This window comes from Eumetopias jubatus, unplaced genomic scaffold (assembly GCF_037043125.1).
Source record: "Eumetopias jubatus isolate StellerSeaLion01/CBP00866 unplaced genomic scaffold, mEumJub1_p1.0 scaffold_3, whole genome shotgun sequence".
Classification (NCBI taxonomy): Eukaryota; Metazoa; Chordata; class Mammalia; order Carnivora; family Otariidae; genus Eumetopias; species Eumetopias jubatus.
In genome coordinates, this window is record NW_028274809.1 from 135,763,317 (window position 1) to 135,788,313 (window position 24,997).

The 24,997-nt window shown below is 35.4% G+C and overlaps 1 protein-coding gene across 2 annotated transcripts in view; it reads right to left on the minus strand.

Moving 5' to 3' along the window:
* Positions 1–24,997, minus strand: part of FNDC3A (fibronectin type III domain containing 3A) — a 155,704-nt gene that overhangs the window by 6,020 nt on the left and 124,687 nt on the right. For both annotated transcript variants that reach the window (XM_028105378.2, XM_028105381.2), the window contains 12 exons: positions 23,582–23,668; positions 15,846–15,984; positions 15,131–15,199; positions 13,979–14,097; positions 12,107–12,212; positions 11,844–12,019; positions 9,401–9,514; positions 8,528–8,677; positions 8,143–8,426; positions 7,833–8,045; positions 5,152–5,318; positions 3,808–3,935 (listed from right to left, as the gene is read on the minus strand). In XM_028105378.2, coding sequence (XP_027961179.1) covers positions 3,808–3,935; positions 5,152–5,318; positions 7,833–8,045; positions 8,143–8,426; positions 8,528–8,677; positions 9,401–9,514; positions 11,844–12,019; positions 12,107–12,212; positions 13,979–14,097; positions 15,131–15,199; positions 15,846–15,984; positions 23,582–23,668 — 1,752 coding nt within the window. The remainder of the gene's footprint in view (positions 1–3,807; positions 3,936–5,151; positions 5,319–7,832; positions 8,046–8,142; positions 8,427–8,527; positions 8,678–9,400; positions 9,515–11,843; positions 12,020–12,106; positions 12,213–13,978; positions 14,098–15,130; positions 15,200–15,845; positions 15,985–23,581; positions 23,669–24,997) is intronic.

Here is a 24,997-nt window from a genome sequence, read left to right on the forward strand (position 1 = left end):
AATGTAGACAAATAGCCACATGGCTCTTGTCTATACCATTCCTCTCCTCTATTATTGTTGAGGGAGTTATAAGTGAACTTGGAATTTTAGAGCAGCTCTTAGGTTTACTGTGCATAAGCACCACTTAGAACTTAAAAAAAAAATGAAAACAATCATGGGTCCTGTTCTTAGACATTCAGGTTCATTAGGTCTGCAGGCCACTCAGAGGGGCACTGCTTTTGGGAATCTAAGTTCAGAAGTTTTAAGGAAAAAAAAAAAGTTGTATAGAATCCACCAAGCCACTGTCCTCGTACCCATTCTCTGACACTGCCAACAGTACTGATTTTTGATGGGGTATCAAACTCTCCCTTACCCAATCCTTGTACTTGGAGAAGCTTGCCTCATTATTAACTGCAGAGGAGGCCTCTAAATCCTGAAATAGTCATTGGTTCAGGGATGGCTTTGCAGTCTAAGTGCTTTCTCTTCCCTGAATGTGAATGAGTGAGAATCAATTCCTCACGGCTAAGGGCAGTCACTGAAGACTGTTGAGAAAAACCATGCCCCTGACAACTTCACTGAGCTTCTGAATCAAGCCATCTTGAAGTCTGCTTACCTTCAGGCTTCTCCCTAAGAGGATTTACACTTGAGCTGTGACACAGAAGTGCCTTAGGTACAGACTCCCAGATGGGATCAGCTTTGAAATGGCTTTATTGTTCCCCAATATTTTTTTACCTTGTTATACTACTTGAAATGGCATATTGGTAAAAAAGCACTTGCTTTTAAAAATGTATACACTTCCCCGAGGGGATTACAGAACCAGAAGACACTTACCTTGGGTATGAATTTTCCCATGCAAATTAGTCTCTCCTAACGCCAATAAGGTCAGCTATACTTTGTATATGGGAGCTACGATGTGTCAGGGAGGCAAGAGTCAGAAGGAGAGTGTGATTTTAGAGAATGCGGGCAATTTTAGGTGAGGTGCTACAGAACGGGGCACAGGGCAGTGAGAAGGCAGCTAAGAATTTTCTCAAAAGCTGACCAAAAAGGGACAAAGAAAGGGAAGAATACAAAGAAATCAATTTGTTTCTACTTTTCCCTTCTATGTCCCTCTAAGTTTGGTCCAGGGTCGTGAGTACTTGTTGCTGCCAGGGGAATTTGTTTCCAGAACCCTAATCCCAGCAACATTATAGGTTAAACAGGTTTTTATAGGCTAGTTTAAGAAACTCAACCACCAACTTATAAGTAATAATCGCTTCTTAAAAACATCAGCCATTCCTACTGCTATGGAATACAGACCTACAGGACCCAGCTTCCTTAACTACACACTTCATTCTTAAGTCTTACTCCAGTCACACTTCAGAGTTTATGGCTCCTTCTCAGCTCACCAGTGCCACCATGTCCCCCTCCTCCCATCCTCACTTAAATGGCACTCCTTTTAGAAAACATTCCAAAGTCCAGCTGGAATAAATCATTCTTTTTTATAAAGTAGGGTTTTATCTTTATTATGATCTTTTGTTTGGCTATATAAAATGTCACGATTATAAAATTTCTGCTTAATTCTCAACAACTTTTTGAAATCAGAACAGTAACCTATTAATATTGTAGCCCCCCCCATAATTCTTTATACATGGTATTTAATACATGTGTGCTGAGTATTAAATAAATATTAAGGAAAATATTAAATTCCATGAATGAAACTGAACTCTTAAAAAAACAACCTTCAAACTTTTGGAGTATAACTTGCCAATAAATTGTAAAATTTTATGAACATTTAAGAGATTTAGATGGGGCGCCTGGGTGGCTCAGTCGGCTAAGCGACTGCCTTCGGCTCGTGTTATGATCCTGGAGTCCTGGGATCGAGTTCCGCATCGGGCTCCCTGCTCAGCGAGGAGCCTGCTTCTCCCTCTAACCCTCCCCCCTCATGTACTCTCTCTCTCTCATTCTCACTGTCTCAAAATAAATCTTTAAAAAAAAAGAGAGAGATTTAGATGAGCAAATATACTATGAGGTTCTAAGGAAATCAGTATTTTAAATTTTATGGCATGCTTACAATCTTAAGTAAGTGAAAGTGATGACAGGACTAATTTAGCTTTCAGGTTTTATAAATTAGAATTAGCATTGCTGTTTCATGTAGTGATACGTTTATTAAAATTCATACACTACTCAAATGTGGGGTCCCTATTTCCTTTAAACATGTAATGCAATTACATTTTTTTTTAATATTAATTTTGCTTCCTCCTTGGAAGGAAACCTGCTTATCTGTAAATTATATTCAAACCTGATTATCATGTCAATTTGCAGATGGCTTAATGAAGAAAAACAATCACTGCCAAATTTAATCTCTTTGGAGCCTTTTGTAATTTCACTTAAGAAATAACACTTCCAGGGACGCCTGGGTGGCTCAGTTGGTTAAGTGTTTGCCTTTGGCTCAGGTCATGATCCCAGGGTCCTGGGATCAAGTCCTGCATCGGGCTTCTTGCTTGGCAGGGAGCCTGCTTCTCCCTCTGCCTGCCACTCCCCCAGCTTGTGCTCTCTCTCTCTGACAAATAAATAAAATCCTTAAAAAAAAAAAAGAAAAAAGAAATAACACTTCCATACTTAACAAAACTTGAAAGAAAAAATTATATCTATATTGAAAAATCTTCTATTATTAATAGCTATAAAAGCATGAGACTGAAATAAAACAGATCAATGACTGAGTTCCTAGTGGGAAAAGAAAATACAAGATGCACAAAGGAAAACAACCCAGCTTAAAAGCACTCAAAATCAAGAAGGCTGACAGAAATAAGGGACAATCAGATGAAATGCTTATAGAAATTAGGCTTCTGAGTTGCATAAAAACAACTTTATAAAAGATACAGTGAACACTGGTAGCTCCCCACTTGATCTCACTGCTATTCACCCTCTACCAGAAAGCCATCTCTGAAATTTTTCAGCCAGGTAGGTGACACTTCTGCTAGGCTTCCATAAGGACTATTATCATATTTACAACACTACATTATAATTATGATCATTACTATTATTGTGAAAACTTCCTTAATGTTCTCTGCTTCTACCTGTGTCCCATTCTAGCCAAAATGACCGTGTGTCTGATCTTGTGACTACTCTGGTCAAAATCCGCTACTCATTTTACATGGAGTAAAAAAGTCACAGTGTGGCCTATAATGCCCTACATGACCTTCATACCACTCATAGATTCTCTTTACCATTAACTACTTGACTTTATCTACTATTTTTCCCATTGCTCACATAACCCCATATTGGCCTCCTTGTTGTTCATTAAATTTAACACTCATGCTCCTACCTCAGGGCCTTTGCACCTATTGCTTCCTCTTCCTGGAACACTGTTGTCCCCATATTCACCTCCTTTGGGTCTCTGATTGTTACCTGACTGCCCTGTATGAAATAGCACTAGCTGTTTCTCCTCCCAGGACTGCCTATTCCTTTTACCCAGTTTTATTTATTCTCCACTTACACTTATCACTATCATATGATATACTAATGTATTTATTTGCTTTTAGTATCTTTTTCTACTGAATATAAGTGCCATAGAGGCAAGAACTTTTTGTTCAGTGTTATATATCCTGAGTGCCTGGCACATAGTTTAATAAATTGTCAAATGAACGAATAATCTGTTAAATATATAGTTCGTACTTAAAAGATTTTGAATTCTGAGATACTGTGTAGTTACTAATCTTTGGAACACAGTAAGTACTAAATAAATGTTTTTGAATTAGGAATATAAAGATAGTCAAATCTTGCATTGCAAGCACCTAAAAATGAGAAAGATAAAAATAAGTATCCACAGAATTACATCTTTGCACATACCTGTTTAAAGTCTGAATCTTTTCCCAACATAACTTGAAGACTGTAAATAACTGGATCACCTTTCATTGGCTGTAAACATTCCCATGTAACTTCACAAATGTGATCATTTATTTTCTCTATTTTGGGGGCTGTAGAGAACAAATACAAATAAAATCTGCTCTACTTGATTTTTAACTTGGCACATCACACAGACACTTGTTTTAATCAAAATCAACAAACCTTTAAAACTCAATTATATACCTGAATTTATGAAATTTACAGAGACATGGTTAATGGTTCATTCTTATTATCTCCAGGCCATATAATCTATAGGTGCTACCATGGCCAGATTGACTAAAAGATCTGTCAAGGTAAGCACTGTTTTCATTGAGTTAAAAAGCCAATAGAGGGGTTATGTCAGTTCTAAAACATTAATGGTGCTCCTAAGAGCATACCTAGAATATGAAATTCTGTAATTTAAGAAATCTCCTAAATTGAAAAATAAGTTGAAAAATACCCCTCATTGCTTGATATAAAACTGCTTCACTCAATGGTAGGGAACAAAGGGTTAAAATCAGCACTATTCATAAGACTAAGAAACATTAAACTGGATGACAAAACAGAAAAAGGACTCACTAAAACTCCATCAACATTATTAGAAAGATATTAAAGAACAGTTCTGCTAACTGTGGATCTGCTTAACAAATGACACATTCAAGTACACGATCCAGGACATTGTACTAGAAGTCTCTGTGATTTGTCCTCAGTGTGAGGAATGTTAGTGATTTTGGCTAAATATACAAAGTGCAATCCTTGCCAGGGTCATTTTAAAATAAGAACCCCTCTAAAATTAATATTAAAGATATTTGTATATAGAAATGTGGAATATGTATGCAAATTTGATTAAAAAATTCAACTTAACTAAGAATGTATTTATGTTTCCCTTAACAGGCAACCTGGCGTTCTCCCTGAAATCCAAATGAATGAAATATTAACAACTCAAAATAATTCAAGTTTGTGATTTCTTATAGGGTCATTTGCTGTTGACCCTATAAGAAATGACCAGCAAATGACCCTATAAGAAAACCAGCATTATCTATTCAATTTAGTATTTTTATGTTAGATTATTAAAAAGGTTAGTGACAAAATCCAGTACTTGTCTGAGTATCAGTGTGCTAGATAAAACAGCTTTTATTATTGAGTGAAACTCTCAATAGGTGGGCTTGTCTATATAATTTCTTTTCTATAACTTAAATGTTGGACATATACTGGATGATAAACTGTAGTAACAATACATAAAGCTATTTGTGAAGGTGCACTTAAAATTTATTATTAAAGAAAATAACTTAAGGATGTATAACTTACCTTTCAAGGCAGCTGGGACAGATTTTGGAGTAGTAAAAATATATTCTTGGGAAAGAGGACCTTCCCCTGATTCATTACAAGCTTGAATACAGAATTTATAGGATGTTGACTCAGTAAGTCTTTGTACTTTGTATGTATGACATGGACCTCTGTATAAGGATACAAACCTAAAATGGAAATGATCCTTATTAAAAATAAACCTTGACTACTTTATGAAAAATATTTAAAAACTACTAAAAAAGTACAGTTGGGACATTATTTAGAAATATAAGTTACTCTTAGAATTTAATGCCAGGAATGCTTTGTCATTCTAAATAAGTCTTTATTTTTTTCATCAGATGATGAAAATCACAGGATTGGTAAATTACCTAATTTGACATGTTTCCTGAAAAATTACTGCTGAATTTTGTGTCCAATCATAGTAACTTTTCAGGCTTCTGGTACAGCTTTGTTTCTGACTGCTATCATTTAATGTCCATACATTTTTTTAAATTAACATATAATGTATTTGTTTCAGGGGTACAGGTCTGTGATTCATCAGACTTACACAATTCACAGTGCTCACCATAGCACATACCCTCCCCAGTGTCCATCTCCCAGCCACCCCATCCCTCCCATCCCCCTCCACTCCACACATTTTTAAAGATACTCAGAATACCATAATTTTCATCAGCGTCTTAGGCATACAATTTATTATAAAAAAAAGAGAACCCTCAATTTCCAGGCATAATTTTAGCTGATTTGGTGATGTCTTCTAGAGATTTACACAGCAGTATGAAAGAATGTGTAATTAGCCATAAATTATCCACCTGAACTGTTCGATGGAAAGTTTGATATCATATATGTCATATGTTATACATAAGTTAGTTCAATTTCTCCAATATCATATATGTCATACATAAGTTAGTTCAATTTCCCCAATACTTTTGATTGGCTATTTTAAATTTTTTGGAAATTGGGGAATGAGTAATGGAATGAATGCTCACATAGTTCTAATAGTCTGAAAACTGTACTAAGGTTAAAAATGAAAAAATAGTTAATGACCTGAAGTAACAGTATTTCCAAGAAGCAGTAATTAGATAAGCCCTGCCTTTTTAATCTCCCCATTTTTTTTTAAAGGATAGGGAACAAAAGACTTTCAACCACTACTGAAAAAGCTGAACAATGACAAAATCTGCAGTCAGCAAAGAGCTGAAATAGCATTCAGACACTATCCCACAGCAAATGAAAACAGTTGTGAAAAATCAAAGGGAAAGAGTATAACTAAAGGTATTATTACAGATTTATTAAATTTAGATAGTAAACTTACAATATCATAGAAAGTTTTAATTTCTTTATTTTCCACAGCCAGTACCTTACAATTCTCTAGATGACAGCTAAATATTAATTAAGCTTAATGTTCTAGCCTACTAACATGATCTATATTAAATGGAATCTTTATTCTATTACATTTCAATCAAACATGAATTAGACCCATTTCCAGTAAACCTTCTTGCATTACCCCAAATGTAAACCCTACAAAGGGGATGAAAATAACTTACAGAATTAATTCACTCAATGATAATAACATGTATTAAAGATAAATAGCTATACCAAAACTCTGTAGCAAGGCAAAGAACCTCTTTTTAGAGATAAGGCTTTACAAAGTGAACATAAAATTCTGCCAAAAACAAAGCCTAATATTCATAAAGGCACAGATTTCAGAAAATGATCAATATTGTTTGCTCTGCATAATGCTTTTACTGGTGATACAGTATGTTTAATTCCGTATGTTATTATAAATGGTAAGTATTTCTGAGAGTACTTATGTACAAGTACTATGAATATTCCATTACTGAATAATTGGCTAAGATGCAAACACAACACAAAAAACAAAGTTGGAAAACCTTGGGAAAAACTGCTACTAGCATTCTGAATCCATGAGATATACAAATTGTTTCTTACAAGCTGAATGAAAAGTAGAAAAGTAAAATTCAGATTCTTAAAATATTAGAAGAGTAACACCTGTGGAGGGTATATGGCATTGTTTACATGGGATATAATGTCAATAAACAACCTCAGATTTGCATGTGAATAATTTATATTACACATATTTTGATTTATAATTAAAAATGATTTAGTGGGATAATATATGGCATGGATGTAATGAAAATGTAAAAGATGGCAGCAAAGACAAAAACCTGAATAGCAAGGGGACTGGCTAATAATCAGAGACTAACCAAGATCTGACAGTGAGGAACTGAACTGCGCTATGTACTTAGCGCGCAGGACGTGACAGGGGAGTGGAGGAAAGTGAGACATAATCCCTACCCTCAAGGATCTCAGAGGCCTTAAGCCAATCAATCATTTACTGACAAAATTGCCTCTGCTGGAAGTAAGGGTTGAAGAACTTTGTTGTAGCAAAAATGATGTTTCTTTTACTATAAGCATGAAGAGAGTAAATGGGTTAAGAGAAGACAGCCAAAGAATAGCCCACTTAATTTTTCTCTTGGCATCCCACTCACAAGTTATAAACAGGAAATCGTCACTGTTATCTTCTGGTGTTTTGAAAATAGCACATTTAAAATTATTTCTTATCAGAATTCTAACCTTGTTTTTGAAAACTTATTTACTTCTGTTTATTAAAATTTATATACTTAAGATCTAAGAAACTATATAAAGAAGCAATTAAGAATACCTACCTTCCGTTCTTATCCTCCATCTGAAGGTGGTACTGAATAGAATCTGTTGACAGTGTTTTTGGGGTTCCTTCTCCCCATTTCAGCTTAAGGTTCTGGTGGCTGAAGGCAACACATTCCAGACGAGGTGGATCAGGAGGGAGGGGCTTAGTTTTTAATTTTATCATGTGGCTGAAAGGACCAGCTCCAAGGCTATTCAAGGCTTGAATTCGTATTCTAAGTGCCACATTAAGAAAAAAAATCCAGTTATGATTATTCTACTTAAAGTTTCTCTCTGGTTTAGGCAAAAATTAACATAGTTTGTAGAGTGTACCTGTATGTTGTATCTGGTTGCAAATTGTCTATAATATAGCTTGTAACCTTTCCCACTGCCAAGGGCTGTTTATCTCCCAAGTCTATGCTGTAGGCAAGGATTTCCGAACCATGGTCACAAGGCTTTTCCCAGGTTATTGCAAGGCATGTAGAAGGTGAATAAAGGGGATTTTCTATCTCATCATCATTTATTTCTTGAAGACAAGTCACAATAGCAGGAACTGATGGTGGAGTCACACAGGCTACTACTTCACTGAAAGGACCTGCGCCCACAATACTCAGAGCCTACAATTAACAGAGCCCGTAAGTTAACAAAAACATGACCAACGAAATGCTCATAGAACACAAAACTCTGGCTAGAGAAGCAAGGCCCTGACCACCTTTACCTGGACTCTGCAATAATAGGTAGTTGCTGGTGAGAGTCCTTTTAATTCATAACTGAGACCAGGCCCACAGTAACACATCTGCATACTTCCTTCCACGCCTCCCCACTCCAATCGATATTCAGTGACATCGGTTCCATTACTCAAAGGGACCTTTAAATTAAGAAAGGGAAAAGGTCTTAAATCTTGACACTGATAAATGGTTTTTGGGCAAAAACTTTCTTTACCTGAGCATATCAAAAACTGAACTGCTTTTGAATTTCTTTAAAATGTTTAAGTAGAACTAAAACTCTTCAATATTACATTTTTATTCATTAAGGTCACCTGAATGTAAGATTGGTCAAAAAATACAACATTGTTTTCAATTAGAAGTAAAAATATGACTGAATCACTTCAGAAAGAGAATTTTGAGGTAAATATACTTCAAAATAATTCTATTAAGTAATATAAATGTTAAATCATGTAAGGACATTTTCTTTGTTAAATTTCAAAGGAAAGTGAAAATGTAATTATCATTACTGATTATTACTATACACAATAAACACAGTGGAGATAATAAATATGAGAGAAATAGTATTATACTGATTTCTACGAATGTTTATTCTGAACGTTAAACTCACCAGGGGCTAAATATCTCAGTAATGAGACAAAGCCTTTGAAAAAAATACAAAGCACATCATGAACAAGGGACTATATACTTGTGATGCAAATATACCTTACTTAAATGCTTTGAAGAGAAAAAAATTCACTTTTTACCACATGAATTTCACTAGGACTTATTGTCTGCATGATTTAGGAAGTGAAATGAAGAGTATCTCTATTACTTTATATGAACTATTCTAATCATTTAAAGTAAGTCAATGGGAATTACAATACCTCCCAATTTACTTGTGCGCAAGTTGCAGATCTGCATGTAACTTGAGGAGGCTTGCATTGATCTGGTGGTCCAGGGGCTGTAGTAATATCACATTTTTCTGAAAATGGTCCAAACTAGAAAAACAAATATAGCCAATATTTTCATTCTTCACCCACTGATTGCACAGCTCTCCATAAATATTCATAAATTCACATAATAAATAAGTGTATTATCACTCTTCTTAAAGACTAACTGGTCATAATATAATTCTAAAATCATTCACAGAAAGTAAAAAGATTTAATGGTCATGGAAGTCACTGTGGGTTATTTTTAAGTTTTAATATTTACTGTGTTTTCTTCTCCTGCACCTTTTTCCTTCATGAACTGTTCCTGTAAGAAGGGCAGGGTATTAGGGAATTAGGTATGTGGAGTAAGTCAGAAGAAATTATATAAGGAGTGAAGACAAGGATGCCAACTAAACGTATGGGAGATGGTAGCATAAATTATATCTTAAAATTCAGAATAGTTTTTTTTAAGATTTTATTTGTTTGAGAGAGAGAGAGAGAGAGAGAGCGCGTGTGCGTGACCAAGCACAGGAGGGGGAACAGCAGAGGGAGAGGAGGAAGCAGGCTCTCCGTTGAGCAGGGAGCCCGATGCGGAACTCGATCCCAGGATCATGATCTGAGCTGAAGGCAGATGCTTAACCAACTGAGCTACCCAGGTGCCCCAAAATTTAGAATAGTTTTAAAAAGAGTAAAATGTATATTCTCTGGAAATGCAGGAACCAAATATTTACTTAAGATGATTTTGACAAACTATCAGAATCCTGAAAATACAGATTAAGAACACTAGTATTACAGATGCTATCCCAGGGCGCCTGGGTGGCTCAGTTGGTTGGGAAACTGCGTTTGGCTCAGGTCATGATTCTGGCGTCCCGGCATAGAGTCCTGCATCGGGCTCCCTGCTCGGCGGGGAGTCTGCTTCTCCCTCTCACCCTACCCCCCTCTTGTGCTCTCTTACTCTCTCTCTCAAATAAATAAAATAAAAAATCTTAAAAAAAAAAAATAAAGATGTTATCCCAGTGTACTGAAGCCTTGTGAGGCTGACAAGATAATGACTTCAGACAGGAAACAATGACTTAGGTTAGAAATGCCAACAAAGTATTGACATAAGAAATTTTAAAATAAGTTTACAGATACAGATACTGAACTCAGTTGGAGAACGGGACTAAAATATAGTACAGTTCGCTAAAATATGAAATAATGGCAGAGGAGAGACCTGTCAGTTTAATTTTGTGAAACTGTAATTATAGAATAAGGAAACAGAATGTTACTCAATTGAGGCAAGAAACTACTGCTCTGTCCTTAGAGAACCTGCTTTAATGCAGAGATGAGGTATGTCCTGGTTGAGTGGAAAGGGCTTTGGCTCTGGAGTCTGACAGCCCTGAGTCTGTAGCTTATCTCTGTCACTTACTTGTGTGACTGTGGGCAAGATATTTAGCTTTTCTGAGCCCTAGCCTCCTCTGTTGTAAAATGGAGATATCACCTATTTTGTCCATTTTATGGACTCGTACAGATACATAGATAATACTTTTTAGTTTTTTTATTTTTATTTTTTTAAAAGATTTTATCTATCTATTTGACAGAGAGAGACAGGGAACACAAGCAGAGGGAGTGGGAGAGGGAGAAGCAGGCTTCCCGCTGAGCGAGGAGCCTGATGCGGGGCTTGATCCCAGGACTCTGGGATCATGACCTGAGCCAAAGGCAGATGCTTAATGACTGAGCCAACCAGGCGCCCCCACAGATGATACTTTTTAAAAAGTCTCATAAAGCTAGAAATGCTTAAAATAATGAGTTTTTTTCCTTAGGAAATAACGAATTACAATTAGTAGCCAACTGAAAGTAAATGCTGCATATAACCAGTCTTAAAAAACTCGATTACTCTAAGTATTTCATCTTACAGTCTTATTTCTATTCTTAAACTTACTAAGCAAGACCTACTAGCACCACCTGAAAGGCAAACTTCAGCCCAGCTGAAGTCCAGAGTGTCACAAATTATAAGTGGGCCTTGAAAATATTGAGATTCTAGAACAATTAAGTTATTGTATACACTGACCTCTCTTATCGATACAGGCTTACTGAAAACTGTAAAATTTGGGGGCACCTGGGTGGCTCAGTTGATTTCAGCTCAGGTCATGATCTCAGGGTCCTGGGATCGAGCTCCGTGCTCAGCATGCTCTGCTTGTCCTTCTTCCTCTGCCCTCATCCACTCTCTCTCTCTCCCTCTGCCCCTTCCCCCACATGCGCTCTCTCTTTCTCTCTAAAATAAATAAATAAACCTTAAAAAACTCAAAAAACCAAAACAAAAAAACAACTGTAAACTTTGGAATCACATGTTGAAAGTAAAATGGCTAACTTATGAAATACCACTGTGATTATAACTCAACCAGCAGCGTCTTCATACCCCCATTTTGTTAGCTGCGTGCAGTCTGAAGCTGTAAGTCTTTCCAGGAAGAAGATTGCTCACTGTACATTCTACTTCAGAACCTTGGTAAACTTCTCTCGGTTCATCTTTTTCTACAGGAGACATTTCCACACCATAACAGAAAATGGGTGATCCACCATCGACCAGAGGGGGTCCTGAAGGTGGAAAGATTTATGTAGTTTAACAAAAGGAATATATTTAGTACTAACTTAATTAAAATTTATTACCAAAATGGAAATTACCCCATCGTAACTGTATTTCTTTTGCTTTGGGTCTACCCTGTAATCTGGGAGGGAGGCATGGGCCAGGAGGCACAGCTGGAGTCTGCACAAGTAAAGATTCAGATACCTGCCAAAACAAAAGCAATAACAAAACAAAAATGCCCCAACCAAATAATCAGACTGTTTTTGTTAAAGGAAAATAAAATGAACACAAAGACTGCACCAATAATTTGAAATTCTACTTGACTTTCAACTGAAAAGAAATAAAGTTCTAAATAGAATAAAAAGCCCAATTAAATCATTAAAACTCTAAATTTATAGAGACAAAGACACATACTATGTGACTATTATACACAAAGAAAGTTACCAGAAAAAAACCCCCAAAACTCTTCTTTCTTTCTATAATTAACAACAACAAAACAACCTTCAAGACATCCTAATGGACATTATTTTTGATCCTGTCCAAATGGGTCCACAAATCTCTTCTGAGGAAGGATGTTTTAACATTCTGTAAACACTGTGTGCCATGTTTTCAGGAGGTTTAGATTATTTTAGTTACTTTACTATATACTGTATTTTTAACCTAAATACTAGTATGTATATATAATCTTTCCTTTCCTCCTAAAAATAACTAAAAAATCAGGTAAGCTTTTCTAAGTATTTGGTATTATTTTAGTTTCTATGCTATTTAAAAAATATATATTAAGTTTTATTTTAAAAGACTTCTCTTAAAAATACACACAGTGCCATATTCCTTATCTGCACTGTATTCATTTTCTTTTCAAGGATAAATAAAATATTTGATCACCTTATTCAGAAAGGTATCCTATATAGAATGCTATAATGCTGAATTAGAAAATTAGAGGTTTTTCTGGGGGGCAGTGGATGCTTTTTTTTTATTATATTATGTTATGTTAATCACCATACATTGTACCATTAGTTTTTGATGTAGTGTTCCATGATTCATTGTTTGCATATAACACCCAGTGCTCCATTCAGTACGTGCCCTCTTTAATACCCATCACCAGGCTAACCCATCCCCCCCCCGAACCCTCAGTTTGTTTCTCAGAGTCCATAGTCTCTCATGGTTCGTCTCCCCCTCCGATTCCCCCCCCTTCATTTTTCAGTGGATGCTTTATTTAATCCGGGAAGATTTTATTAGATAAAATGAAGCAATTGGATCCCAAGCCTGTGGGCAGGACTTGCACTCAGTTTCATAATATTCAAATTTTCAACACAATACTTATAAATTCATTTTAAAAAAAGGTACCTTCAAAAAAATGAAGGTACCTTTATTGCATTAAATTCCATTTGAAAAATAGTAACAGTTCTTAATGTTCCACGAACCCATTCTTGGTTAAATTCATTAAAAAAAAAAAATCACTCCTCTATTAAAAAATATACCTCTCCAGAACATTACATATATTTCATATATAATCAATGGCACACTGAGTCCATTTTGGTTAGTGTATATCTAATAGTAACTACCAACTTTTCTGCAATAAGTAAATATTAGAATCTGTGTTTAAACAGTAAATGATATTTTATGGATTGTCCTGATACACATCATTTATGAAGCAATCAATCAGTCTACAATTATTTCTATTTCTGTTAGGTATGGTTATTGAACATCATCGTAAAATTTATCTTTATAAATTTTCCCGCAACATTTTTGTGTATTTGTTTTTCCAAAGCTAAAAACCAACCAGACGATACATATTCTCTGAATATGGATTATCAGCCAAGTACTATTTTAAAAATTCTGGTCACTATAAAATTAATCACCTGGGTTATACAAATTACTTTGGATACATTTCAAATTTTGAGGTGGCATCTGGTGATCCCATCTTAATAGACCCAAACTTGAAAAAAAAATCTACATGTAAGTATTACCGCACTCTGTCCTCCATCACTGATGCAGTAAACTCGTAAACGGTAGAAACAACCTGGATTCAGTCGATCACAAAGATGTTCTCTAGCAGCTCCACTGTATATCATATCCCATTTGTTTCCTGTTAAGGTGAATAATTATGTTCATGTTCAATCAGCTACAAGGTAATGTTTAACGTTCTGGTATCACGGACACGGCAGGTATCCTAGCTTCACTAAGTGGTTATGTAATTTGTTAGAAACAATCTAAGCTTGCTTCGAGTTTCCTGGAGATGATCTAATTTTCTTTATGTTACAGCTTCCTAGACAAATCTGCATGGCTTTGTTGAAATGAAATATCTCTGTAACTCTGTATAAACTTTGGCTTACATTCATAATTTGCTTTTAATTAAGCATTTTAAGTGTGTTTACTGGTCCAGTAATAACATTATAACACACAAAGAGTAGAAAGAACCAATACCATAGGAAGTTTAGCCTTAATTAAAAGACATTCTTATTATTTTGCAGGAAACAGGTCATTGCATAGAAATAAAGACTGTTAAATGTGTGATTCAAATATAAAGTTCATGAGGTGCAGAGGATATTAATAAAACTAGTATAATATAAGTTAAATTTTACAAGGTATTTTTTCTCTGATATGTCTGGTTATAAATCTAACTGAATAAACCTTCATAAGACTTTAGATATACTGGAACTGAGCAATGCAAACAAATGAGAAAGGAAATAAAATGTAAATGTAAATTTAACAATATAGGTGTACAGCAGTCTTACATTTGATTCACTATATTTCTAGAGATTATAACAAAGTGGATCATAACAGGCAAAATACTGCTATAAACAAAGGAAAAAATGAAAAGTGAAAGAAAAGAGATCATATAAAATGTAAAGTCATGAAGAGCAGAGGCAAACTGGTATAAATCAATTTTTTTTTTTTAAGATTTTATTTATTTGTCAGAGGGAGAGAGAGAGAGAGCACAAGCAGGGGGAGCGTCAGGCAGAGGGAGAGGGAGAAGCAGGTTCCCTGCTGGGCAAGGAGCCTGATGTGGAGCTTGATCCCAGGACCCTGAGATCATGACCTGAGCTGAAGGCAGATGCTTAACCGACTGAGCCACCCAGGCATCCCTAAAGCTATTAATTTTTAATAGTTATTCTTACCATTAGAACCTTCTGCTATCTCCACTACATACTTATTGATGGCTGCACCGCCATTGTCTTTTGGTGGGTCTATTCAAAAAAGTAAAAGTGGTATTAGGCAACATACATACAATTAAACAGTGACAGAAATCCTAATAAGCAGATTACCAAACCTAAGATTGTTTAAAAAATAAAAAGAATCACCTGCAATGCTTTTTTAATTAATACTAGCATTTTAAGTAGTGTATAAACAGGTGTTCAATAAATGTGTTTTATTTTTTTTCAAGTTTTACTTATTTAAGCAATCTCCACACTCAATTGTGGGGCTCTAATTCACGACCCGAGAGATCAAGAGTTGCATGCTCTTCTGACTAAGCTGACCAGGCACCTCAACAAATGTTTGTTTTAAGTGAATAAGTGATTTTCATTTCTCATGAGAGCTAGGATAACCCAGGTGACTTTAGCTATAATTTGAGTTATCATTCATTTCACGCAGTGCTACCTCTGCTCATAGTCTTACTGCAGATCCCAAGTTCTTCCTGTATCAAATTATGAACTCTATTTGTGTGAGTGCAGTGTTCCACAAAAAAGATCCTCAAACAATGAATGATTCTCACATTTCCTACTGAACTTGCTTGAGCTAACAAATGTACCCAACTATCCTAAGAATTATCTTAATATTCAAATCATTTTAATCAAATACAAAAGTAATGATGTACAAATATGCGTATCTTACCCCAAGTTATTTTAAAATTGTGTGAATGTATCTTTCCTTTAACTGAAGGCTTCACAGGTACTCCTGGTTTATCGGGGCATGTAGTAAATTCTACTACTTCACTTGGATTACTTTTACCTTCTGAGTTGTAAGCAATAACCTGTGACATAAAATAACCAAAGACATAAAACAATTAATATTTGATACCTAATGATAATGGCTTAATGAACAAAGTGATGAGAGATAAATAAACTCAATCAAATGATAAAGTAAGTTTTCAGACTGTGATGGCTTGTTTATGTGAGAATTGCTTTTCTTCAACAGGGATTGTGCATATATAAGAATATTTAGGTATAATCCCCTTTTAGAGTCAGTTCTGGGAATACAAGTTAGGGTCTAACATTTTGACACTAACCAAGAGTCATCACAGGAGTAAGCTATAACCCGATGATACTTCATAGACTTTGGGCTTGATTTATGTATTCTTTTACTATTCTTTGGGTTTTAAAAAGACGTCCACAAATTCTTTGAACTTCCTTTATTCAGACAAAGGCAAATTCCTCTAACCTTTGAATTGTTCTTAATAACTTACTTCCAATACAATGTAACAGAAATGAGTGTGTGTAGCTTCCCTACAGAGAAACCCATCTGGTGAGGAACTGAAGCTTCTGACCAATAGTCAGAGAGAACTGAGGGCTGACAACCACTTGAGTGAACCTGGAAGCAAATCCTCCAGCCCCAGTCAAGCCTTCAGATGACTGTAGCCCTAGCTGGCATCTTGACTGCAACCTCACATAAACCCTGCATAAGAATCACTCAGCTAAGCCGGTCCTGAATTCCTGTTCCACAGACCCTGTGAGAAACTTAATGCTTGTTTTTTCAAACTATTAAGTTGCACTGCAATAAACATAATTCATATCTAAGTATTTTTATATTTGACTTAGAAATTTTATATATAGATAATATATATATAGATATATACATAGATATATAGATTATATATATATATATTCTATTTATATAAATAGAAATATATATTTTTACCTTATCTCTTCTACTGAACTTAAAGCTCCTAAAGTCAAATATCCAACTTGATGTGATTTTCTCTTTTCTAAACCTGCTCCATCTTTGCTCTTCCTCATCAGCAAAAAGCACCATCATCTACCTAGTTGCTCAAGTCAAAAATCTAAGAAACATCCTTAATTCTTCCTTCTCTAAACCTACAACTTAAATCTATTAGCAAATTCTGTCAACTCTACCTCTACTTTTCTGTTTTCTGCTACTACTACCATGTTAGTCAAGGCTTCTTTTATTCTATCTTTTCTGAATGACTACAATATACTACTAACTAGTTTCTTAGCTTCCACTCCTCTCAACCCTATCCATTTTCTACACAACTGCCAAAGGGACTTTATTACTTATCTTAGAACCTTCCAACAGCTTCTTATTTTACTCAAAATAACATCTAAATTATGGCCTACAATACCCTATGTGATTTCACCCCTGACTACCTCCACTTTACGGTCTTTTGCATTAGCAGTTATTTCCCCTGCCTAAAATGTTCTTTCTGCTCTTGACATGCTAACTCCTTCTCATTATTCAGATTTAAGTGTCATTTTCAAAAATACTTCCTTGACTACCCATTCTGTCACCTCACCCTAATTTGATTAATCCACACAGCACTTATCACCATCTGCTATTTGCTTCTTTACTATCTATTCCCCCAACTAGAATATTAGTTATTTTGATTACTGTTGTATTCTTAGTGTTTAGATCTGTGCTTTATTATAGAATAGATGCTCAATAATTATAAGATGAACGGATGATTCATAGACAAGGCCCATTATGATATGACATGATAATATACACAAGGATCTAAGTAAATCTACCCCCAAATAACTCATGCAGCCCATGAGAAACTCAGTAAAATTCGGTTCAATTGTTCAGTTTTGCTCAGGCTTCCTCAGTCCTCCCATGCACTAAAATGGATTTTATTTGCTGCTTTACAAATTGACTACAAAGAGTGGTCAAAACACTTCTCAATGTGGTACAGTGTTTACTTAAACCTAAAACTAGAAGAAACTATTAAAGTAAGAACAGACTCCCTAAAAGCCAGAAAGATCCACTAACTATATTTTTAAGACTATATATTTTGGCACTCCCTCCTTTTACTTCAGTTAGCCATAAATGTTATAAAGCCATATGGTTATCTCCCCACTCCCACAATTTTATAAATAATCAAAAACATTCATTCAGTTCCCCACCACAGAGGGAGCACTGTGCTAGTAACTCCAGATGTGGTACACTCTTTATCTTCAACAAGTTTAGAATCTTTATGCAGAAAACAGGCAAGATACTAATCAAAAGATTTAGGCAATAGTCTAATAGAAAGTCTAATAGAAAGATTACTAAGGCATAAAATGGTCCTTTTTTGAAAGGGCGAATAGAAGTGTTATGGGGTCTTCATGCGCAAGAGCAGTAAAAGGGCAAGCTTGGGTAAGAGAGAGAACAGAAAGCCCTGGGTATAGAGCAGAAATGAGTAATAAATAGTGAGCTCTGCTCAGGGAAAAATAATCAACCTGGTGAGATAGCCAGTTCAAGTAAGGAGTGAAAGGCAGTGCATTTTAAAAACTAAATGCGTCAGAATATAAAAAATCTTAGTGAAACTAAGGAAACTGTTTTTTTAGAGGGAAAGCTGTATTTCAGAAAGATTAATCTAGGTATAAAATAGAACTCAGAAGCTAATTAGAAGGTAAGAGAATAGACTGATAACAGCACAGAACAGATTTGGAGATTTAGTGTTCTTCAAAACAAAAATGATAGCTGATAGAAGGCAAAGAGATGATGTATCCGAAGGAGAAAGGGACATAATAAGAACTTAGGACTAACTTGGGCACACTTATATTAGGGCAAAGGAGAAAGGAAGACATCATAAAATGACACTGGACAAGATGAGGAGGAGGAAGTCAACACGTTTATGTACTTTTTCATTGATGCTTATACACTTATATGTATACATATATTCACTTATACACTTATATGTGTATAAGTGATATAAGTGTATAAGTGAATTTCAAAGATGGAAGATAAGAGAAGTTGATGGATCCAGATACTGACTGATTTCTCTCCACCTGTAAAAAGACCTCAAAAATAAGTAACAAGCTGCAGTGAAAGTATTTAAGGGTTCTCAGCTCAAGGTACTCAGAACTTGATCTTCAGAAACCTTGCTGCTTGAAAAAACACTTTTTAGGAACTTTAGGAAATAAAACATCAGCCTCCTAGTGGCCCAGTCATAGGACTGGCCACTAGCCTCTAAAGCCTTTAATAGTAAGAAGTATTATAATTAATAATTATCATTTTAAATTTGGACAACAGGTCTTAGCCCAGCTTCCAATGAACCATTTGATGGAATCAGCATTGTATGCTTGTTAGCCACTCTGAATCTGAAACGATTTTAAGAATTTTGGCTGCTTTCTTATGCTTTATTTTCTTTTTCTTTTATCCTTTAAATTTTTTCATTGTTCCAACTTTTTAGTATTTTGAGTGAATTGGATTGTCTGTAGTGTAGAAACTACTAGAACTTTGGCATTTGGTAAACTTGGTCGTCTTAGAATTTTATGTTAATCATATCCTTATTGTTTCTTTACAAACAGTAATACACTATCTAGTCATCGCTTTCTGGGTTATAATATTTTGCTGCTTTTTCTTAGTATCCTAAGATTTCTTTAGTGTTATGACTTTATTTTGATATGGTTTGCTTGAAAGAGGAGTCTGCAATGTCAAACTAGAAAAGAAAGACTGAGACAGCAATAGGATTTAATTCAAAAGCCTCTCACCTGGCACCCCGCATAAGGCAGATTCAAAATGTCTGAGCCTCTAGAAGACTTCACACAGTCATCATTTTCTATTTCCTAATATTTTTTTCCCCCTCTAGATCAGTGGTTCTCAAATTTCAGCAAGACTCAGACTCACTTGGAGAGTCTGCTGAAACACAGATTGCTAGGTCTTATCCTGGAATTTTTGATTCAGTAGAACTGAGGGGGACAGAAAATTTACATTTCTTTCTTTTTTTTTTTTTTTAAAGATTTTATTTACTTATTTGACAGAAAGAGACACAACGAGAGAAGGAACACAAGCAGGGGGAATGCAAGAGGAAGAACTAGGCCCCCCACGGAGCAGGGAGCCCGATACGGGGCTCGATTCCAGGACCCCGAAATCATGACCTGAGCCGAAGGCAGAAGCTCAACAAGATGTGGGGCTCCATCCCAGGACCCTGGAATCATGACCTGAGCCAAAGGCAGAAGCTCAACGACTGAGCCACCCAGGCGCCCCGCGAAAATTTACATTTCTAACAAGTTCCCAGGTAATGCTGATAGAATGGTCTGGTGATCACACCAGACCAATAGGAACTACTGGTGATAAGAACTTGGGGGTTCTTATGACTATTTAAATTTGTTATTTAGGGGCACCTGAGTGGCTCAGTCGTTAAGCATCTGCCTTCGGCTCAGGTCATGATCCCAGGGTCTTGGGATCAAGTCCCACATCGGGCTCCCTGCTCAGCGGGAAGCCTGCTTCTCCCTCTCCCATTCCCCCTGCTTGTGTTCCTCTCTTGCTGTGTCTGTCAAATAAATAAATAAGATCTTAAAAAAATTTATTATTTAATAAGCCTTTATATAATCCCTTTTTATAAGCCAGTGATTTGTTACAAGGTTGTTTAGAGACACTATTTTCCTATCCCCTCTCTAGTTACTTGGGGGTACTTTTTGTAAAAACCCATTGTCTCCTTGGAGATTCTGATTATATATCCTGTAATTTGAATGTGACTGCCACAGTGAAACAATTTTAAATAAAAATTTATAATTTTTTAAAATAGTGGATCATGAGAAATTTAACTCCTATATGTGTAAATAAGATTTTTGTCTTTATGTGGCAATAACACCATAGTGTTACATGATAGAAGAATTCTAAGAATTTTAATAAACTTACCAAATTATAAAGATCTTAACATTTTCCCCTTAGAAAATGTTAATCATTTTCTTTTTTTTTTTTAAAGATTTTATTTATTTATTTGAGAGAGAGAGAGAGAGATAGAGAACACGAGAGGGAAGAGGGTCAGAGGGAGAAGCAGACTCCCTGCTGAGCAGGGAGCCCGATGTGGGACTCGATCCCAGGACTCCAGGATCATGACCTGAGCCGAAGGCAGTCGCTTAACCAACTGAGCCACCTAGGCACCCCCTCATTTTCTAATCATTACTGAATAATCATAACAATAATAATTACCGAAGGAAAATATAATCCAACATCATAGTAAGAGGAAAACTGAATGAATGTACTTACTCTTAGGTATTTTATAATCTTGTAAATATGAAAACTCTATTTGGAAATTAAAATCACTCAGTGTTATCATAAGTTTTAAAAATGAAGCTAATATATATAACAAAGCATAATAAATATAATTATTATGCTCTCCATAATCAAATTTCTCATTATTAAAAATTTTCTAAGGTTCTCAAGGAATAAAATTTATCTTTGCTTTTTTAATAGTGAAAACAATTTACAGTGGCTTCTATCATTTATTTGAAATGATTTGATTAAACAAGCACTAGGAAAATTCAAATGTTGAATTTATCAACTAATAAGCATCTTGTATTTTTAGAAAAACTTCTCAACAAAAATGTAGGCTGGCTTATACTAACTGGTATATTAACTAATTCAAGCACTGTCTCCAAGAACTAGTAATGTATATTCCTGATCAAGTCAGAGTTAAAATACTCTGAGAATGGAGGCTATACTATGAAAGATACAGAATTTCAGGAATCTCCATAGTAGATGAATTTTCAAAGCTTGCTACTTACTGCTTCAAGTGAGCAAGAACAATTATGTATAGTCTCCACGCCTCAAGCAAGCAATAAATGACATGTAGTCTCTCTGCTTTACACCTGAAATAATTCAGTGTAAAGGCCAAGAGGTGGTAAAACAAGGCAAGTTATCTGTGCTAGGGGATAGGTGGGTTGGCTGGAGGCAGGCAGCATTTGCTTAGTAGGAACTCAAACACCCTGAATAAAACTTTATGGGAGGGGAGGAATTTATTCCACAAACTAAATATAATGAACATAACTGGGGCAAAGTTTCTTGCTGATGATGAAGGGAGCTAGAAATGAGAAAAAGGAGAAAACTAGAATTAACTTGTGGTATTGGATTAAAATTGGAGATGTGGTGTAAACTCATGGTTTAAAAAAACAGATATATATATATACAGAAATAGAGATGTAAATGTGTTTGTGCATATAAATTTTGTGTGTCTGTACACACACATAAATACATTACATACATACATATAGTTCATAGCTCTGTCCACTGAGAGGGTATCCAGGAGTAGCAAAACTGCTACAGCAATTAAAGTATACTTAATTCCCAGATTTTAGCTTCTAAATACCATTGTCCACTAAAAGGACCCAAGTGCTTTGAGAAATAAACTGATCGCAAGGTTGAAGAAGGGAAAGTACAAGATGAGACTGGAATATCATGTGCCAGAGAGGAAAGGCTCAAAGAATGATGGGGGGCACATTTCAACAGGATCTGAAAGCCAGCCTGAAGGGGCTCCTAAATCTGAAGCAATTTGAGTCTCACAATTGATAATCATAGTAACAAGAATAACCCACTCAGTAAATAGGAATCCATGAGTTCATACTAACATAAATGAGAAGAGAAAGCTTTTCTTTATAGTATAATGCCAACAAATAAATGTAGAAGGAATGATAAAATTAAAAAAATCACCACTTGGCAACTATTAATAATAATTGACTCAGGCAAGAATTATCAATGGGTGTTAAAACTAGTAAGTGAAAGTTTGACAAAAACCAAGATGTTTACATAGTATTTACAAAATACTTATTACAAAGGAAAAAAGAAAACCTTACAGTAAAGAAACATGGTAGAAATAATCTTCATCAAGTGACTATCAGTAATGAGACAAACTGAAATTGTGCACCATTTGATATAATGTGCTTAGAAAATAAAAGCATTACTTTTTCAGATATTGCAGACAAAAATGCATATTCTGAATGTGTTTAATAACATCCACATTTTAGAAGATGTTTGTTCACACTATACAAATAAAAGTCCCATAAAACATTAAAATTGATTTGAATTTAAATATATATACAGTTTGACAATGTTACGTAGTAAGAAAGTAAAGCAGTGGGTGGGAGGATGGGTTAGCCTGGTGATGAGTATTAAAGAGGGCACGTTCTGCGTGGAGCACTGGGTGTTATGCACAAACAATGAATCATGGAACACTACATCAAAAACTAATGATGTAATGTAGGGTGATTAACATAACAGTAAAAAAATTTAAAGAAAAAATATGTAAGCTGATTAAAAAAAAAGTAAAGCATAGTAATGCTCATTGAAAGGCCAAAACTATTTTAATTTTTAAAATTTTTATGTATTTTTGAGAGTGAGCGAGACAGTGAGCAACTGACCATGAGTGGAGAGAGGCAGAGGGAGAGAGAGAATCCTAAGCAGGCTCCACACCCAGTGCGAGGAGCATGATGCAGGGCTCAGTCTCACACCCTGTTATCATGACCTGAGCCGAAATCAAGATTTGGAGGCCCAGCCGACTGAGCCACCCAGGCGCCCCAAGGCCAAAACTATTTTAGATTTAAAACCAAGGAGTAAGGTTTGTACCTAGCTTTAAAACAACCGGAACAACAACAAGAACAACAAATAAATCTCTTAAGGGCTTTAAAGCTTACCTTAAATTTATACTTTGTACTACGTCTGAGATTCTTTACTGTGTAAGCAAGATCTTCTCCATCATATTTAGGCTTAAAACCATATCCCTGGAAAGGGAAAATAAGCCTTTCTTAAATGTCTAACAGCAGAAATATGGGGAATAACAAACATGTAATAAAAAGACCCAGGTCTTTTTCATCTTCTACTGTGTACAAGGTGATTAATGCTCCGTTAAGTGTAATCCTCACCTTGATACTTCTATCTTGAATGGACAGACCCAGAAATGCTAATGAATGTTTGTAGGGGGATGGAGAATTCATTCTCCATAAAGACAGTAACCAAGAGAAGATATTTGTGTTGATGGTAAAGTCAGTCAATGGTAACTTCACCATCAGTAAGCATATCTCTAACAGAATTTCTTAGACAGATGTTGCAAGAGCTAAACAGAACTATAACCATTTAACATATTTAACTTGCCCTGTGCTTAAGTAAATAAATAAATGGTTGGCTGTGCTGGCAGGTAGGGATGTCACTTAGATATTGGATTGCTATTTATAGCTCCAGGGACAATGCCTCACTACTTTCCCAATGTTATTTTTAAAAGTTGATATATAATTCACGTACTGTAAAATTCCCATTTTAAAGTATGAAATTCAGTCATTTATAGTGTATTCACAAGGCTGTGCAACCATCATTGAATTCCTAATTCTACAATGAAGCCTGTACTTTATTTTTTGGTTAGCAGTCACTTCCCCTCTTTTCTCATCCACTAATATACTTTCTGTCTCTATGGATTTGCCTATATCCATAAGAAATGGAATTACACAGTATGTGGTCTTTTGTGACTGGGTTCTTTTACTTCGCATGTTTTCAAGGTCCATTCATGTCGTGACATGTGTCAGTACTCCATTCCTTTATATGGCTCAATGATGTTCCACTGTATGGATATATCACACTTTGTTTATCCATTCATCAATTAATGGACATTTGGGTTGTTTCCACTTTTGGGCTATTATGAATAATGCTATGAACATTCATGTATAAATTTCTGTATGAACATGTGTTTTCAATTCTCCTGGATATATAGCTGGGAGTAGACCATTACTAATTTTGACTCAAATGGCTTTAAAGTAGCTCTGAAAAGCTATGAAACTATATAGAACTAACAGAAGACACTCTAACTCATGTTAGATCTGTTCTAGCTCACAGGAGACAAGCTACTGAACACCTGATTCTGGCAGCACTATATAGTGTCACGTGCAGCTCTTCATACCTTCTGTGGTGCTTGGAAAAGCAGTGTATGAACAAAGCTGGAAAAGATGGGCATATTATTTCCTTATTTTTTTGAGCTGCTTAGGCTAAAAGGCTGTGGTGATCTTCCCCTCTATTTTCCCTAAAACATATATATTTAAAATGCAGTCTATGCTATTTCTAGG